This window comes from Diachasmimorpha longicaudata, chromosome 1 (genome assembly GCF_034640455.1).
Source record: "Diachasmimorpha longicaudata isolate KC_UGA_2023 chromosome 1, iyDiaLong2, whole genome shotgun sequence".
Classification (NCBI taxonomy): Eukaryota; Metazoa; Arthropoda; class Insecta; order Hymenoptera; family Braconidae; genus Diachasmimorpha; species Diachasmimorpha longicaudata.
In genome coordinates, this window is record NC_087225.1 from 7,679,347 (window position 1) to 7,698,206 (window position 18,860).

The 18,860-nt window shown below is 36.3% G+C and overlaps 2 protein-coding genes across 5 annotated transcripts; both read right to left on the reverse strand.

Moving 5' to 3' along the window:
- Positions 1 to 140: 140 nt before the first annotated feature.
- LOC135166246 (glycerol-3-phosphate dehydrogenase [NAD(+)], cytoplasmic) lies at positions 141 to 7,749 on the reverse strand. 2 transcript variants are annotated; one of them, XM_064128335.1, is made up of 8 exons: positions 7,568 to 7,749; positions 5,856 to 6,033; positions 4,232 to 4,372; positions 4,013 to 4,154; positions 3,682 to 3,794; positions 3,094 to 3,324; positions 2,662 to 2,861; positions 141 to 1,044 (listed from the first exon to the last, which is right to left on the reverse strand). In XM_064128335.1, exons 1-8 carry the CDS (start codon positions 7,609 to 7,611, stop codon positions 1,005 to 1,007), a joined length of 1,089 nt encoding a protein of 362 aa, XP_063984405.1. In that variant the 5' UTR covers positions 7,612 to 7,749; the 3' UTR covers positions 141 to 1,004. The 2 variants fall into 2 exon arrangements, 1 of the variants encoding a protein (XP_063984405.1); XR_010299643.1 differs by lacking the exon at positions 141 to 1,044 and adding an exon at positions 1,185 to 1,386 and having other exon boundaries at positions 1,431 to 2,861.
- Positions 7,750 to 8,558: 809 nt separating this feature from the next.
- LOC135166191 (V-type proton ATPase 116 kDa subunit a 1) lies at positions 8,559 to 18,777 on the reverse strand. Of its 3 annotated transcripts, none has more exons than XM_064128273.1 (6): positions 18,423 to 18,777; positions 17,520 to 17,825; positions 12,576 to 12,676; positions 9,486 to 11,203; positions 9,118 to 9,289; positions 8,559 to 9,017 (listed from the first exon to the last, which is right to left on the reverse strand). In XM_064128273.1, exons 1-6 carry the CDS (start codon positions 18,537 to 18,539, stop codon positions 8,912 to 8,914), a joined length of 2,520 nt encoding a protein of 839 aa, XP_063984343.1. In that variant the 5' UTR covers positions 18,540 to 18,777; the 3' UTR covers positions 8,559 to 8,911. The 3 variants fall into 3 exon arrangements, with proteins under 3 accessions (XP_063984343.1, XP_063984334.1, XP_063984351.1); XM_064128264.1 differs by lacking the exon at positions 12,576 to 12,676 and adding an exon at positions 15,473 to 15,585; XM_064128281.1 differs by lacking the exon at positions 12,576 to 12,676 and adding an exon at positions 15,473 to 15,558 and having other exon boundaries at positions 18,423 to 18,776.
- Between the last annotated feature and the right edge of the window lie 83 nt (positions 18,778 to 18,860).

Genomic DNA, 18,860 nt, shown 5'->3' on the forward strand with positions numbered 1-18,860 from the left:
GAATGAGGATTAGAAGGGTTTGGTTTATTCACGGGATTGATTGATTTATTGGAATTTCAAGATTGAATTTATCAGATTTGGAAAGATGTTTCAGAACATCTATCTTATTGGCAAAGGAGTTTTAATGAATTTAATTGATCTATCAACAATAAAAATCATTGAAATTTTTATTCTTCATTCAATTTCCAAGGAAATTTTTTATTAGGGCAGAAAGTCCTTCTACTGAAATGATTAATGATTAGTGGAATGATAGAACTGTTCGAGGATCTTTGATTCACGTAGATAATTCATAAATTATCAGTTCCAATTTCACAAACTTAGCCTTAGTTGAAATGGTACAACTGCATTGGGGTCATTTCTCATAATTGATAAAGATGTTTATCATCTTATTAAACTAAGTCACATATTGTCCGAATATTCGTAAAATGATGGAGTTAACAGAACAAAATTCATTAACATTGTGGTTAAACTAATTGTCAAGTACTTGAACACATTTTTCTTCAAATACTAATGTGTAAAAGCATGGAATGTTTCATCCTAATTTTTTAAATTAACCAAATAGCTAATTAATAACGCCGTATCTATCATGAATTCATGGATTATTCAATTATTCATGAGTTTTACTAATTTTACAGTGAGAACATCTAAAAATTCCCCATCATTGATTTTTTAAACACTTCTACCATTTTCCCTTAGAATTTTCGGTGGTATTTACTATCAATTTCAATTTTAAAACTTCCATTTCGATTTTACAACAGGAAATTAGCATTTTTAACAGTTTAACAATCGGTATGATTTTCATTTTAAATGAACACATTATTTTCCGTGTAAATTTAGTTTCCTTTTGTTACTTTTCGCTGTGAATTTTCAATTATTACTACGTGTAATAATTCATCTCTTAAAAATACTGGTCTCTTTGGAGGTTTTTAGTTGGATATGTTACAACAAAAATATATCTTCTCTGGATTCCTCTCCTAACAAATCTCCTTCACTTTATCGTATCCTCAGAGATGACACATGGGTGGGATGTTCTCGTTGCCGTACCTAAATATGAATGAAATGTAATAAAAAAATGTGAATAAATGTCATGGAGAACAATGAGTAGAAGAAGCAGAGGAGGAAGGACACGTGCACGACAGTTTCTTTCAGTAATTGAGGAAATGTTCTTGATGGATCTTCAGATATTTCTTAACAGACCATATACTCATATATTTATCTCCGATACATTCGTCAATCAATAACAGATCATTTAACAATTCCCTTAACCCTTGTCTCACATTCTATGTTCACTTCCAAGAATAATCAAGGTGACGTCTAAGACGACATGGAAATTAACTAAAATAGAATTGATCCATTGGAATTTTGCACGGATAATTGGATAAAAATCTAGACTTCTCTCATCGTATAATGTCGATAATGCCTACAAGAACGTCTAAATAAACGTGAATTATTTATTTCATCATCATTACTGTTCTTTCTCAATTCTAAAGCGTGAATTCATTTTTTGTTAACTTGACAAATCGATCAACTGCTTGAAAGAAGAAAAGGAATTTCCATGCAGAAATTGTTCCCTAGTATACATAGTGTATAGTCATACGTACATATTTACAATCACAATTTCCAGAGGAGGAACAATAGTTAAAATTCATTAAAATTAACAAAGAAAATTTCGATGCAATTCGACGAAAATGAAAAGCAAGCAGAACATTAAAGCAGAATTTTTCCTCCACTAACATCGAATTTGAGATTCTACGTCGGGAAAAATATTCTCCCTCCTCTCTACATCTTGAGAATTGATCCAGAAAATCTAGAATTCTGTATCTACAAGGCTGACTAAATAAACTTGAAATATTGATTTCATTATAATGATTTTTCTCTCTCAATCTAACCCATCAAAACATTTGATTTCTCAATGGAAAAATTTGATCAATCGGTTAAAACAAAGAAAAAAACCGAAATTTCCAGAATATACATAATCTACAGACATAGGTTACATATTTACATTCACAACTTTCATTGGAGAAACAATAACGAGAAATAATGAAAAGTAACTAGGAAATTATCGCGTTAATTCGACGAAAATTAAAAGCAAACAGACAAGGAACGAAGATGTTTTCTCTTGGCATTGCCGTTTGAGATTCTACCTAGAGAGAAATCTCCCTCTTTTCGCCAGAGAATGGAGGATAATTCTCTCTTCAGAAACAATTGATATGGCTCTTCAGACAACACAAAAATTGATTAAAATTATCTCGTCGAATTTATGATCGTCAATTGCGCAAAAACATGAAATCTTCTTGTTGTTTATGTAGTCAAACCAGAAATATTCATTTCATCATCACGAGTGTTCTATCTCAACTTTAAAGAGTGAAATCAGTATTTTCTCAACTAAAAAGATCTCTCAACGAATTAATAAAATGAAAAAGGGAATTTTCATCCGAAAACATTTCCCTGACATACATAATCTATATAAAATAGTAGTTAAAATTCATTAAAAGTAACAATGAAATTGCCGATGCAGCTCGACGAGAATTAAAACCAAGCAGAAGAGAAAAGAAATAGTTTTTCTCTTTCAACAGTAGGCTGAGACTTTACAGAGAAAAGATACCCCCTTTCCACCAGATTGATCCGACACCTTTTCTTTCTAATTTTTTTTGAGCTTACATGTGTTCGGGATGGCTACGAATGCAGTCAATGAGATCACCCGGTTTTAGTTCCCCTACGCAGATTCTGTGGATGGCTGTGAATAGTGGAAATCTGCTCTCCATGTCCTTGAGCTTAAGCATATAGTTAACTTCCTCAGCGGTGAAGGGTCCCTGGAGCTTCTGGCCATTTAGCATATCCCTTTCCAATTCTTCGATTGTCTAAAAAAAATTAACAAAGATTATCGAATAATTTTATTTCTTCATTGTGAATAATCAAGAATTGACTCTTGCAATGATTCATTCTTCACGTGGACACTGGACATTGACAAGAAACACCGAAAGAACTTTGCATCTGCATAAATAAAAATAAATAAAAAATGATAATCTTAGGAGGAATGTTAAAAATTCATAGACCCAGGAGTTGCGTGTCATTTTAACCAGAAATATTTACCTTTCCTGTCTTAACGAAAGCCTCTGAAACTTTCCTGTTCCTTCCACCATAGCACGTGGTGATTAAATCAGCGACTCCACAACTCTCGAAGAAAGTACTTAATTTACCCCCTGGGAAGAACACATCGACGAATTTAATCATTTCCATGAGTCCGAGCCGAATGACAGCAGCTTTGGTGTTATCGCCGAGACCCAGACCATCGACAAAACCAGCACCACAAGCTACGATATTCTGAAATGCAAACCAAGGCGAATAAAAATACATTTTCTCAATAATTCTTTGCGGAAATGTATAAATATAAAATAACTCTCTATCATCAGAAACTATTTTATAAAATATTGAGAACTACGTGTCAAAAATTATCTCACGTGAATAATTATGCTCTTATTCAATAATCAATGTAAAATGTTCTGTTTACATGAAAAATTGTTTAAAAAATCAAGGACAGCAATGGAACAATGAATAGGTGAGAGTTAATATTCTTACAAAATTGCGACTGATTCAAAATTATCGCATCAACAGTAGAATTGGCCATTTACATTCAATTCACCATCCTCACAATTTACTGCAAAAAAATGCATGAATTACCTTGAGAGCACCGCAGCACTCGACCGAGTCCACGTCATCAACAACAACGACTCGGAAGAATGACGTCTGAATCATATCTCGGAGTACAGTACCAACGGCCTTGTCCTTGCAACCTGAACGGTTCAAAGTATTAGCCAGTGATTTTGCACTTTGGACATTCAATTGCAAATGAAACCCCCTCTTCATCCTTGATTAATCGTAATGACGAAGCAATCAACGAAACCTGATTAAATTTTAATTACTTTCGTTCATTCAAACATTCACTTCGCGATTGTATTCGATGTTGATAAATTGACCAAATAAATTCATTTGAATTAAAGTGGTTATTCACCTATAGTAGTCTCACAGAACATCTCATCAGCGACCTCGGAGGCTAAATTAGCGCCCATAAGTACAGCCATGGGTATCTTGAGCTCTGCAGCTATTATGTGGGAGATTAATTCGATCCCACCTCCCTCTTTCTTGTCAAAACCCTGAGGACATTACATATATTCGTGGAATAATGATTTGCACCATTGGAGAGCGTTATTGAAGTTTTTGTAATCTTTACCTTGATGAGAGATAAACCAACGGCAGTGGGCTTTATTTTTCCCAGTAATGTGCTGCAGATTCGACGTATAAATTGGTGGGGAACTACGAACACTAGGATATCGGCATTTGCTGCTGCTTCCACTACGTCTGGTACAGCTACCTTTAATTTTCAACAGCCAAAAACATGTATTACCAACTAAATTGTACTTCTACTGGGATAAAAATTAATTGGTGAAAGAACTCGGTCGAAAATTGATCCCTGTAATGATTTATTTTTTCATGTGAATAAATTGATTTGGAAATTTCGAAACTCTTAAAGAGAAATGTCTACGAGCATGGAAATATTAAAAATATTTATCTATATTGTCAAGGATTTCATCTAATTAAGGGAAAAATATAAAACACGACTTTTGCAGCTGTATTACGTTTTATCGTGATTCTTAAAATATTTACGTATTTAAACATGTTTATTTCAACATAATTTTTTTTCAATCTTCAAGATATACATTTTTCCAAGGTGATGAAATCACTCGATCATTATCAGTGATTGCACACGTGTAGGGCGTATTAGGACACAATATTTTATAGACGTCTCTCTTGAATGGATTTATCAGCTTGCTAGCTGTCCCCTACTACACAATTCGTATTCCGAGATACGCAAAACAACTGTTTCCATAAAAAACCAAATATTTCATACGACTGTGATAGTTTCAAACCGGGACAGTGGGAAAGCGTGGTAAACCAGTAAACAATGTCGCTTCTCCTTTACAACTCAGAGAGAAAATTTCAGTTTTTTGCAGCTCTCTCCTTATCACGTTGGCACGTAAGATGGGAATGTTTTTGTGCGAGCAAGGAACAAGATGCAAACCTGATGTTTTTTTTGCAGATATGAAAAAATCTAATGTATTCTCATGGAATCAAATAAATTCATTATTTTTACGAAGGACCAATTATTACTCAAGTTCTTATAAAAAAATACTCTTCATTTTTATTTATCATTTTTTGTGATAGAATTGAATAGCAAAGCGCAGAATGGTTTAAGTGAACTTTCACCATTGATTAGTTCGTCCTCCGAACTTTTGACAGCAAAAAATAAAAATCATGTTTTTTCAGTAGAAAATTGAACCCAGACTTTCACTGTCAACAGCCCATATAATCCTACCACCAGGCAACGATGTATTGATTATTCATAAATAGAAAAATATGAAATGAATTTTATTTATAACATAACACGACATTGATTTCAGGATTGTCTTTATTTTTTTTAAAGGGCACCCAGACTCTCTGATTCCCTCGATAGATAACGCTATCAAGTGATTTTAAAATGTCTCGGAAAAGGTAGCAAAAGATATATTCACACCTGTCATGGAAAAACATATAAAAAATCACCGTATCAATTGCTGTGATAGGACAACTCACGATTTAAATTTAATTCTCTCAGATAAAGCAAAATAAAAAGTAACTTTGTCAGTTTCTTCGCAATTGCTGGGCTTTAAAATAGATGCATTGAGTTACGGCGGTGAGGATCGATGGAGTAACACTGCGGTCGTCTTACAGGTGAGCAGAAGTCAAGGACAATTTTCAAGCTCAAATGAACGAATAGGTGAGATTTTCCTTGGCTTCGAGGGATTAAGATTACTTACGACATTTTCCGGGAGTTTGTGACCCGGAAGGTACTTGACGTTCTCGTGGGTTTCGTTGATAATTTCAGTGAGTTTTTTCCCATCTATTATTTCCTCGTATACGTACATGGTCACTCGGTCCTCGAAATTTTCCAGTTTCGCTGTATTTGCCCCGATGATTTTCGCAATTGCCGAACCCCTGGTCATAAAAATGTGAACATTAAATTTTTTTATGGGTAGATGGTCATTTTGTTTTTTGTTGCGACTTTTGAATCTTTTTTCACTCATGTTTTCAGGGTTTTCAATTGCAATATTCCCTTCTTTAAGGGAAAGTCTTCATCGATTCTACTTCAAACGACTAATTTTGCAGGGATAATCATCACTTATATTTTTCAGTCATGTTTACACAATTTCCTATGACTCCAAGAATTTTTTTCAAGTTTCAATATCTGTACAAATCCTACATTCCGGCAACTTGTGCCGTTAGATAATATTAGTCTGGCGAAGTTGGACATATCATATTCTCCTCACCCTCTTCAGTTTCACAGATAATGGGTGAATAAATAATTCTGTCTGTGACATTCGTATGAGGCGACTTCGTTGATGTGAATTGGGAAACCTGATATTGCTTCATTTCCACCCCTTCCCTATTTCAAATTCGCCAGCAAAGTATCAAATATAATTTTTTGTAGATCCAAATATCATCTCCAGCCCTATATTTTGTAATTCGATTTTCCGAATATTGTAATCTTTCGTTTCAACGATCTAACAATCCCGCAACAAGTAAATCTTTTAATCAGATAATAACAGTAAATGATAGCAATTTTGTAACTCAAAGATAAAATAACTTATAACGATCAATTTTCACTACATGGGATATTTTCATACAGAATAGACATCGTTTCAGGAATTATCCACCCCTTGTGCTGAACATTTCGTTGTTGTTGACTACGAACTCATTTGACAAGCTAAAAAATTTTTGAATTCAATAAACAAACTACTTTTTTAAGCATTTTTGTTTCCCCATAGAAGACTTCCCAGAAAACGTGACCCTTGTTATCCAAATGCACTGTCAAAACTTCTCATACCTCTCGCTGGAGAGTATTTTGACAATTTCTACCCAACCAGACCTGTCGTAATCATCGAAATAAATTAAATTATCATCAAAAGGCCCCATCCGTCTTAATAATCGGATGTCAGCTGATAAAGACATCCATCGTAAGAACCCATAAATAATCTCCACAATACGATCTAAATTTACCAACAATCTTTCAACTCCACATCGTTCCCCTTTAAAAATAAAATCGGAATCTTACATAATAACTTGTGAAACAAGTTTCCCTCAAAACACCGAGAATTATCAATCCGACAAGTTCGATAAATTCCCTGCAATCGGGGCCCAAAGTGTCCCAATCATAATGAATTTGGTGGGTCTGCATGTGTCAGGAAGGGCCTTGAGTTTCCAAACCCACATACAGAATTAAAGTGGAAAGGTCAGGGACATTTTACCCTCCGTCCACGTGAATCCAAAATCGCGAAAGCTGGTATTTTCTACTAGCTAGTGATTTTCCACTGGGACTGTACTCCACATGCCTCCCCCAATCGCGCAGTGCACTGTACTCCACCCCCAGACGAAAATCCTGGCTCCAAAATAACAAAGAGACGTATTTCCCTCCAAGCTCCAAAACAATCGTAAAAAATTTATTCCCTCGTAATAATCGCTCATCACTCACCAATTCCCAGATCCGATGATGCAGACTTGGTTTTTAGCCGCCATTATTGTTGATAACGTACCGCGGAGAAGGAAGAGAGCGAAAAAGAGTTGATATGAATAAACTCGGATGTTTTTTTTTGTATTTCGACGAAAAAGCGAACCGGTCGATTTCGAGGCTAACGAGCGACTGGAGCGGGAGCCGCGCAGCAGTCGACCGAGTTTGGGACGAAGTGGGGGTGGAATTCGAGTGGGTGGGGGCGATGTCACCACCGCACATGTGGAATCGATTGGAGTACGACAATAAGTCGATAAACTTGTGCTTTTTTTTATTTAAAAATGCGAGGGAATCGTGTTTCTATTAAGATGAGAGAATTTACTCCAATCACTTGACTATTTATTGAAAAATTTGTTCGTTAAAAAATGTGAAAACACTGTGAATATTTTTTGGAGCCATTTGATTCCAATTGTCTAGACGTTTGATAATAATTTCGTTATTAAACATTGCAAATCTACTTTTCAATAGAATTTTATGTGTATTTAATAATGTATTATAATTCTACTTGTTTAATAAATTTATTGAAAAGATCGAACATAACAGGACAAACATGAATAATAAATAAGTGAAATCGAGCAATTAATACTATCTGTCATTGTCTACTTACGTACCTTCTCATGAATCAATCGATTTTTTTCTGAACTCCTTTCCCCCAATGCATCAGTCAATATGATAACCTCAAGACGAAATCCAAGGAATTAATGTAAATTCGCAAATAATGTTACCATAATTTTAAATATCTCCTGTAAGTTCATTATGACTGTTGCAATTATCTGAATGGAAAACCTCATGTAATTATCCATAGGATCCAGAAGACGAAAATTTTGATGCAAAAAATTATCATCAATAATTTTTTTAATCAACTTAGTGACGAGGAAATCGTATCGTAAATAATCTGAATTAGCTTCGAGCCCTGAAAAAATGTGATTTAGGAAAATAAAGAGTGGAATACAAGTTCCATTGCTCTCTCAGAGTTTATTCAATCAACGCGATAACGTACATGTTGCCATTAATGTTTGTTCAACACATGCATAAATAGATTAAAATGCTTATTAGATAAGGAACATCAGATCTACAGGAGTTATCGGCTCTCAAAGAATTTAATGTCGATATATTTTTACAGCGTCATATGTCTCTTTAATTAGCCATCATCTCTTAAGTTCACCTGCGGAACATTACAGAAACAGAAGTAATTTTTTCTCTAACAAGAAAATCGAGGAAATTATTTTACTGAGTTCGAAACACTCCATTACATCAATTCTACCAGCAAAACTCGGATTAAAATGTTTTTATTATGTCATTGGAAGTTTAGTCCACTTCAACAGTATTTTGTGCTGTATCCAAAATGATTTCGAAGGAGAACGGAGTGAAACCGTAGCCCAAACCAGAGTAGAATTTGCTCTGGAACTCCACCCTGTAATGACAGAAAACACAAATTATTTTTATTTCGTTTCGGTGTGAATCCTGCTGGTCCTTGCGAGTTTAAATAATTAATATTGTCGATAAATTTTTACCAGTGGAGACGAAGTGTATGAAGAAATGCTGAGAGCCCTTCCATGAGTACGAGGATTCCCACAGTGAGAACTGCCCACACCGCGAAAACAACCCACAGCATGATACCTCCGTACCAGTTCTCCTGAGCTAGACCATTCCTCATGACCATGGCCCACAAGACCTCACTCAATTCTGTTAATACAAAACAAAAACAACAATTTAATTCCAAACTCTATTTTTCGACACCTCCACTGCACCAAAGATATCTATCCAATAATTGATAATACTTTTGTTGAAAAAAATATATATATTCCTTTGAAAATTTAAACTTTCCGAAGCCTATTACTAATAAATAAATAATAAACCTAGTAATAAAATTTTAACTTACGAGCATGAGCAAGGGAAAGGGCCCAGAGTCTCAAATACGAGGCAGTATGTGACACAGACCCAAGAATATACTCAATAGTATGAATTCCCTGATGAATAAATATCTCGCTCATCTCCTCCTCCTCCTCTTCCTTCTGAGGTACTCCTTGGTTCTGCTGAAGGGCTCCCACCCCTCCCTCAACATCACCATTCTCAGTTCCATGATTGTTTAACTGATAATGATGCTTCCTCCTCTCCTTCATGATCATGATCGGTTTAGCCAGAAGCATCCACGGGATGCAAAGAAGCGCGATAACCAACAAGAATTTCTGAAAGCCGCTCTGTCCTGCGTACATGTACTCAGTCTTGCAGACTGATGGTGGTGATCCATCCTTGAGGAGAACCATGTTAATAAAAGTGATGAGAACCGAAGGTGCGCAGAAAGGTCCAAGTTCCTCAATTTTATCAGGTCCATACTTCACCCACTTGATGAACATCAAGAGGGCCATGTACATGAATAAAAATACGAGAAAGATTATCTGAGGAATGAACTCACAGATGATGTTCATCCTTCTCTTGAAGTATAAATGATTCCACAGACCAACGAGAACTCCAAACAGCATGTGAATGACGCCAATAATAATGGAAATTTTCATTTTATACGAATTTAAGAAGATGATTTTGTTCTGTGCAAGTTGCCAGACTGGATCGACCCCGATGGGATAAGGAACCCCGGTGTAGGCATTCGTAGCTGGATCTAACATGATGGCTTTCGATCCGTGAATTTCGGTCCACGTCTGATTGTTTTGCCAATAAGATCCGAATATATTCAGAGACTTGGAGAACATATCGTTGTAGATGAGTCCAGTATACATCGAAAACATTCCCATCAGAAATATGATGTACCTACCACCGAAGAAAATGTTCCAAATCTCATTGTCAATCTTTTGGGCCATGAGAGGTTTCTCCTTGAGGATCATCCAGGCTGCAAAGAGGAACATAAGCAATCCGTGTCCTGTGTCCCCAAACATAATAGAAAAGAGGAATGGAAAGGTGATAATAGTATATGGAGCTGGATTCATTTCTCTGTACGAAGCTATTCCATAAGCGTCAATCAACACCTGGAAACCCTTGGTGAATTTATTGGTGCGATTGTAAGTCGGTGGATCTTCAAATGTCTCCATTCGATTTAGAATAGGAGGAACCGAGCTACCACTCCGCTCTGTGCCCCGCCGCAGGGCAAGCTGAATGCCTTCAATATCAAGAACTGGCACCCAGCACTCAGCGATGAGACATTTCTGAGTAACGTCGAGATTGAAGAGATTCAGAGTGTGATAAATAGCCTTGATCTTCCTGACCTTGATAAACCAGTTCTTGATATTCTTGGCTGCAGCAACCAGCACCCTGTGGCGATGGTCCTGGGTCTGTCCTAGAACAGTGTTAAGATCCTCGATTCTGGTCATGACACCCATGGCCATTTCCCTACGATCAGCTGGAGCCTCTGGGCATGGATACAAAGTCGCTCTGAATCCCTCGCAGATCTTCTTAACTCGGGTCTTGAGTTGATCTCCTTGGAAGAAAATGATGAAAACGGATTTGAATACTTGATCGGATGTTGATGGATCCTCCAGCGCTGACTCGATCTCCGCCTGACGAAGGAAGACATTGCCTCTGCAGGCGCGCCATAGCATCCGCTCGAATGCTGGGATGCGCTCGCGTAGAATCACTCCAGCCACAAAACTAATGTTGGTAAAAAAAATATTGAAGCTTCATTGTTGTTTATTAACAGTCCAACTCTCATTTTCTAAAATGAACAGCCCAATAGGCTGCGCAGTAGTATCACAAGTGAATCGGCTTGGATTTTAGAAAATAATAGTAAGACTTGATGATTTCGGGTCAGGTGCTACGCTAATCGTCATTGGGTGTTTAACCATGATTGTTAATTGAACAAAAATCTGCACATCTAAATTATTCGTACACACTCCGTCTGCCCTACGCTACTGCCTCAACAAAATCCACTGGTGTTTTTTTTTTCAATCTGTATCGATGGGCCATGTCTGGCCTTCAGTAACGACTTTTTTTGAAAAACTTTATCTCGTGAATGATGATTCCTGCAGCCATGGTGATTTTACATACCTGGATAGACCTATAGGTTTTATTGAAAGTAAAAAAAAAGAACAAAACCCCAGGGCGAACAAATGCTTCAAAAAGACAGCAGGGAATCCCCGACAATCAAACAGCAAACCAAAACAAAATAGAACCAATTAAAAACACTTACTGGGAGCATTTCTCTGTAGTAAGACGATTGAAAAGGTGACGATTGTTCCCTTCGATCTTTCGATAATTAATATTTTAATTCTGTTCTAGAGGATAACATTATTACACTACGGTACGTCAATGGGATGCAAACATGTGACTTCATTAATGCATTAGACGTTACAATATTCATCTTTATGAATTTGTTTCTCATTCCGTTGGATGTGAGTGTGAACTGTAAAATTGTGAAGTTTAAGAGTGATAATCCCCGTAGTAATAAGCTCAGGTTTCTTGTTTCATTTACGTGGACAATTAGACAGAAACAGGAAATGGATACAGCATATTTGAATATATCCGTGCGATTTTTATCAGTTCTACTCAACGCATTCCAAAGATTCCACCAAAAGGTATAGGAGAAATTGAACTGAAATTTATAACTGAACATGTAAACTTCCTGCAACAGGCCTCCAAAGTGAGAAAAATAACTTTCTATACTCCAGGACCCATTTAAACTCTACAACAGATTAAGAAAAGACTGGAAAAATGAAGATAACATAATTCTACAATTCAACTGTCAAAGAAAAAGATGAATATTTCAAGCAATATTAAGGGAAGTACTTAGAAGTTTAACAGGTGAGTCGACAGTAGCCCTGAAAAATCACCCCAAAGTATCATCAACAATTCCGTGAAATCTTTGAAACATCGCGTAACAAATTTTGAAAAAAAAATTTTAATATATCTGCTGATATTAGTCGATGGGTAAAGCATCGGATAAATAATCGGTAAAAATAATAAATAAATTAATGAATGGGATTAAGGCGTTATCTAGTCAAGGATGGTGACACTAGGTACGTACCCCAACTGGACAGGACCAAGGGCGGACTGGCGGGCGATATTATCATCACTAATCAACGCGCGTGTCATGGACTCGGTGGGGTTCAAGCCTGCGTGCTCTTGCTGACGACACAACAGACAAGACACAACCACATTAGCACACTAGACACGGGACCACAATGCTCAAGAAAAAAAAATCGAAAAAAATATAGAATCTCTCATATTAGATAAATATTGAAAAAAATAATTAAGAAGACTGCCAATTAAATATAACACGCCACTCGATGTTTCGTTGCATGAGTCTGGCGTTTTGCTGTTAACGTGCATGTGTGTATTTAATTCATCGTCAATAACAATACTTCACTCCAGATAGTACGAGTAGTATTGTTTGAGGATAAAATAATGATCATCACACATTTTGCGCTAAATAGGAATTGTCAGAAGAATGACAATTCCTATTTATAACAGAAAGGATCTGAAATTGGATTAAAAAGTAATGTTCAACAAGGTAACTGACTAAAAATCCATTGGCCTATCTAACTAGTAGTAAATGGAGATCTGATCTCGAAGGATTAATTAATCGAGTATACGGTCCCGTATTTCCATTCAGTCTCAATGACTCTCGAGAATTTGTTTTTCTTTTTGTAACGATTGGGAATGACAATTGATGTTGATGAACAGATAATGCAGACGATAAAATACACAATTTTGTGGTAGAGAAGCGGCTAGGTACAGGCAATGGGTGCAAATGCTCGGCATGACAGCTATTGATTCATCAATAATTCATAACATGTCTCAGTGGCTTGGTGAATTATTGAGGAATGAACATAAAGAAGAGGCACAGGTACGGCAGGGAATGCTATGTTAATTAGAGTTCACTTGATATACATACCCATGGCCACACCATCATCATTTATTTGTTATTCACACGACATGGCTAGATAAATTAACTCAAACGACAAATTATCGTATTGTTGTCGGATAATGTAGCTCATCGTATTGTTACGAGGCTCGTAATTACAGAAATTAAATGCATCTAAAGAAGCGGCTATTCATTTTTCTCTATTATTTTTCAATTTTATCAATTTGCCAATTGGGTTCAACGGTAATTACTCATTTTTTCGATACAGCTTGAAATCAATTCCTTTTGTTTTATTTTTCGTCAAGTCAAACTGTATCAACTGTTATATATTGTGAACCATATATGTATTTCAGGAATTATTCTCAAGAATTGCAGAAAATTTGAATTTTCCTTTAAACGCATTCTGTGATTAAATACAAATTACAGATGTACGCAATTATTAATTGTCACTGATCTCGAGATTCAAGAGGCCTCGGGCGACTTTACGTTATTAATTTATTTAGTATTTTAATGAATCACGATTTTTCCTACGAAAGTGAATACATTTTGTTTCCATACTGCTCTTCACTTTTCCTCGTCCGGGGATTGGCACGGGCCATTCCTCGAACCGGAAAAAAAGAAAATCACTACGGGAAAATATGCTCACGGAATTCATCCGGAAATGTACCATTAACTAAATTTTCAATTTTTTTCCTGCGCCTCTAGTTAAGAATTAACAATGCAAATTTTTCGTCCATTTCAACAACTGCTCTGACTCCGTAAACCTCTTGAAAACGATAATTGTTATTCATCGTATATATTTAAAGCTAACAGTCTTGTTTGTCTTTGATTCACATTTTGTCTTTGAGTTTACATTTTATTCGCAAAGTTTGAGCACAGGCGAACACTGAGAGCAAAAAAATAGTGAAAACGTATAAAAAATTGGCAAACTCAAATAACGGTTGATAACAGCTTGCCTGAGGGGATTCCTATAGTGTGCTCCTATGTCTGCTGCTGCTGTGTACAGGTGCTGCAACCATTAAACACAGTGATGGCTCCAAAGTGGACATTACCTAATTAAGCTAGTCTCTGTGCATTTTGGCAGATTTCCACAATTAAGAGTGAATATAAAAATCTAGAGCTAATGGAGCTATTCTTGCAGCGCAGCGAATTAATGCTCGATCAGTATGATTTATTTTTGGGCATCGATTGATTCGATCTATTTGCCTGATTGCTAAGAAAAACCTGATCGTGCTGTAACCGAGAACACATTCTGTGCGTTTTTATTCATAATGTGCAGAATGGGAAAACGAGTGGTTCAACGGTTCTACATGCTTGCAGTGCATGTGATACTCGGTCTGGGTGGATTTTTTTTTGACACTCTGCAGAGTCCAATGACCATAAATAACGGGTTTTAATACGACACAACTGCATTACGTGCGAATGCAGCCATGAGGGGAGACATATTGAAGACCAGAACCAATCAATTTCTCTATTGATTGTGGAGTTTCAATTATTCGGATAAAACGCCTGGAGATCTGATGAAAAAGAATATTTTGGACTTTTGATGAACTCAGGAATTTCAGGGGCAATTGAACACTCTCCGAGAATATAAAAGTAAAAGTGTACTTTTAAGCTTTCAAATTATTTAGTTATAATTATCTAGATTGGTCGGGGTTAAAATTCCACCAGATATGATTCGTTGAAAATCGAATTCTCTGCAAGTCTTTTGCTAATAAAAAAATTCTACAAGACAATCCACAGCAATTTTCCAATTATCAAATCAGAATGTTGTGGCCAACCTTTCGAATCTTGCAATTATGTCAACTATGTAGAGAGACAAAATCGCAATAGTAATTTTTGTGTTGAAAAGTTCATTCTCCAGAAAAAAAACCTTGACAACTGTTTATTAAACTCAATTTTCAATAGAATCCAATAGAGTTGATTTGTTCTGTCCTTTCGATCAACTGTTGGTCCATTAATTAAAAAATAAATGTCTTCCATTGCCTCGATAATTCATGAGTATAAAGGGTCATTGGACTCTGCACAGCGTGAAGATGAACGCCACAATTAATTACCCGAGTTTGAGAGCCTGGCCGCCAGCGCGGAGGCCCTCTTCACCCAATAGAGTGACTTGTTCTTCCTCGCGGCTTGGGTCTGCCATCTGCGACACGACACCTCCATGCTCAGCCTGGCAACAAACACATGTCACCCTCTCGGTTCGCCCTGTCTCCCCCCAGAATCACTAGGAAAATTCGACCGAATTTTCCTTTTTATTTTAACAAGTTGATTCAAGGGGAAAATTCTAACTCATCAGCTTCAACCTCCCATGTGAGAAGAATTACACAATTATCTTGGTGCAATTATGTACCAGGGCTGCAGAGGGTGAAATTAGCTACTAGAGGGGCTGAAAGGGTTAATTACATCGATAACTACAAAAAAAAATTATAGCTGGAAATAAAGGTTCTATTAGCATGCAAGTTTATGAAGTTATTTGACGGGGATAATTAATTGTAAAATGAATTGTATCTTTTACCAGTGCTATAATGACTCTAAAATTTAATACCAGTCAATTGATACTGTTCCATCCCTTCCTATGAATGAAATTAAAGCTGGGTAATGAAAGATTTATACTTTTATATGAATGTGAATAATTTCCATAGTTAATATTATTTACTTAGTTAATAAGTTTTGATCTCATCTGACAATTTATATTAGAGAGAAGAGAACCAAATATACAGACATAAGAGGGTAAGCATATAGATGAGTAAATAATAATTAGCATGCAACATTTGGGTCTTATTTCATGGAAATGATTAATAATTTTCATGTCGTTACTTCATCATAATTCAGTAATGCCATGAAGTCTAAACATCAAAAGATCAATGATGCTTTCTATCCTGGTGAATTGAAGACTTGATTTTATTGAATACTTAGAAATTCTGCAATTGTTTGAAATCAATTTATGGACATAATTCATACTTCTCCGGAGAAATTCAATTCGTGAATGCAGCAATGAAATCATAATAATAAATCAATATTTTCTTATCGTCCCCCCAAAAAAATAAGCCTACTCAAGAGTTATATTTACACAGATATATCACTTGATCGTCACAAATGACGCATTCATTCAATTTTCCATTATTAAGTGATAAAGCCAATAACTGAAGACGAGATCCAGTCACTGAGGTGCACCTTATCATCCATGTATTGAATATGCCCTTGATGTTGATAACCAACGATCGACAATGAATGAAAAAAAAAATCTAATAGAAATTTCCTGAGACAGGAAGATCTCACTCAACGAACAAAAAAAAACGTTGGAGAAAGCTCTAAACATTTATAAAAGCAAAAGTAACAGTCGAATTCCACAAAATCTTGAAGCTGTCAAGTATATTTACTTACATCTGACTCTCGAAAGATTCTCATTTGAGTGAGAAAAAAATTAATTAAACAAGGGGAGACAGGGCACAGCGAGTGACTTGTGTTCGTTGCAGTAATTCTGCAGCTTTATTGTTAGTTGGCAACACTAACACATTTAAATCCCTAAAATCACTCAATTATTAATTATTAACACGTGACGAACTGGACAAAACAGCTCTCTCGAGTATTTACATGTACCACCTTGAATTATTGGATAAATGCGCTGTACAATTTCAATTCCAATGGAGACGAAAATTTTCTCAAGCCAATTCGTAAGTGCAGGTTTAATAATCGAACGCGTGACAAAATCCTCAGCAATGATAATTGATTAAATCAGGCATTTTGTTGCTAATAATTTATGATATTTGCATGCACGTACTTTACATCCAATGAGATAATATAATTGAAAAATCTAGTTTCATTCACAGCTCTCAGCGGCGGTTGATATGATTATCGATTGAAATTTCTTCATTTCCACGAACGCTAGGTTATTGGGATCCGCAGTGCTACGATTATCAGTCGATATTTATTAATTATTAATTGGAAACATATTTTCATTAATAAAAGCCATGGATTTTTCACACTTGTCCTGTTGGTTTCAACTTCAAATTAAAACGTTATAATTCTTATTAATTTAATTCATTGTGATTAATAATTGTCGTCACATAATCGATCAGTTGAATGAAGTATTTAATTGCTTACCTCGTCGAAGAAAACCTGTGTCTTTCTCAAAATATGTTTCAATTCAGTCAACTCTAAGAAATTACGCTTGAGTGCCTCAGCATTCTGATTGACCTCGCGCAATTCGTTCTCGAGTTTCTCGAATGTCGCCTCCAGGTCGATCATCTCTCGGGGCTGGGGCGCCTCAGGGTTCTCTCCTGTGTCCAGCATCGGGATGCCGTCCTTCTTGATTTCTTTCTCGAGGTAACGAAGCTTTCGTTCCATCTCATCGCAACGGCGTACTTCGTTTACGAATTTACGTTGGAAAGCGTTAACGTCGGGGTTCAACTGGAATTTTTATTTTAAAAGTGAGGATCTGAATGTTCGAAAACGAAGGGTCGTCGGGAAATCAGTTGAGTTTGGAATAAGTATCTGAATTCCATTGAAAATCTCCAAGATATTGGGAACCAAATTTAATTTCTTATTCCAAATGGATTTCATGGGATTAACAAATCATCTTTTACAATTTACTTGCAGACGAATAAAAAACTTGCATTGGAGAATTTTTTATAACTTTGATTCCCCAATCTTCAGTATTTGTTCACTTAAAGTGATGGTAAATGTGTGAAATGTATCTCAAAATGAAGTAAATGTACGGAGCGGTCAAGTCATGTGACAGAATGGTCGTCAGACATTGAAAGCAAAGATTCAAGGATTCGCCATTTTCACAATTTTCAATCCCTTCAGATTAACCCAAAAAAACTCGCTGTGAGTTCCTCAAAAAAACACCAAAATAATTAATTTGTTCAAGAATATTGATAATCAGTGGCAGGATCACGATATGTGACACAAATTCTGAGGACGAATGAAACCTAGGATTGAAGGGTGTTGACTCATGCCCAATTTCTGAAAAAATATGTTTGTCGATGAATTTTCGCTACTTACGTCACGAAACTGCACGAGACCAAGTTCTCCCAGTTCAGAAACGCATGCATAAGCAGCTTCGCTCTGTAAAAAGAGCTGACACAAGGTCATCTCCTCGCTGCGAAAAAGCGAGCCCATTTTGCTCGTCAAGCAGCACTTTCAATGACTAAGAGTTCACTAATCCCTTGAATTACAATAACTCTCGATCGAAATGTTTGTTAGGAAGTCTCGTGTGTCCCGGATTTTATAAAAATCCTGAGGACGAAAATTCAACCGAAGCGTATGGCTCCGGCCGTTTTGGCGAGAAAACTGGATTAGGGAGGATTATTCACTGACGGATCACACGGTTATCCCACTACGAGAAAACCATAGAAAACAATCGATAGGTGGATACCTTCGGTCACGAGCATTCCCGAGAGTATGACGACCAATAAGAACGACTTCCCCCTAGCACAGCTG

Bases quoted from the DNA above. Each gene is read 5' to 3' on its own strand.
- LOC135166246 (XM_064128335.1), bottom strand. From the start codon at position 7,611: ATGGCGGCTAAAAACCAAGTCTGCATCATCGGATCTGGGAATTG. The intron at 4,373-5,855 runs GTAAGTAATCTT...TGAAAATTAAAG, and splicing joins ACAAACTCCCGGAAAATGTC to GTAGCTGTACCAGACGTAGT. The intron at 3,795-4,012 runs GTGAATAACCAC...TGAACCGTTCAG, and splicing joins GTTCTGTGAGACTACTATAG to GTTGCAAGGACAAGGCCGTT.
- LOC135166191 (XM_064128264.1), bottom strand. From the start codon at position 18,539: ATGGGCTCGCTTTTTCGCAGCGAGGAGATGACCTTGTGTCAGCTCTTT. The intron at 17,826-18,422 runs GTAAGTAGCGAA...TAAAAATTCCAG, and splicing joins GTCTCGTGCAGTTTCGTGAC to TTGAACCCCGACGTTAACGC. The intron at 11,204-15,472 runs GTAATTAATTGT...TACCAACATTAG, and splicing joins GGCCAGGCTCTCAAACTCGG to TTTTGTGGCTGGAGTGATTC.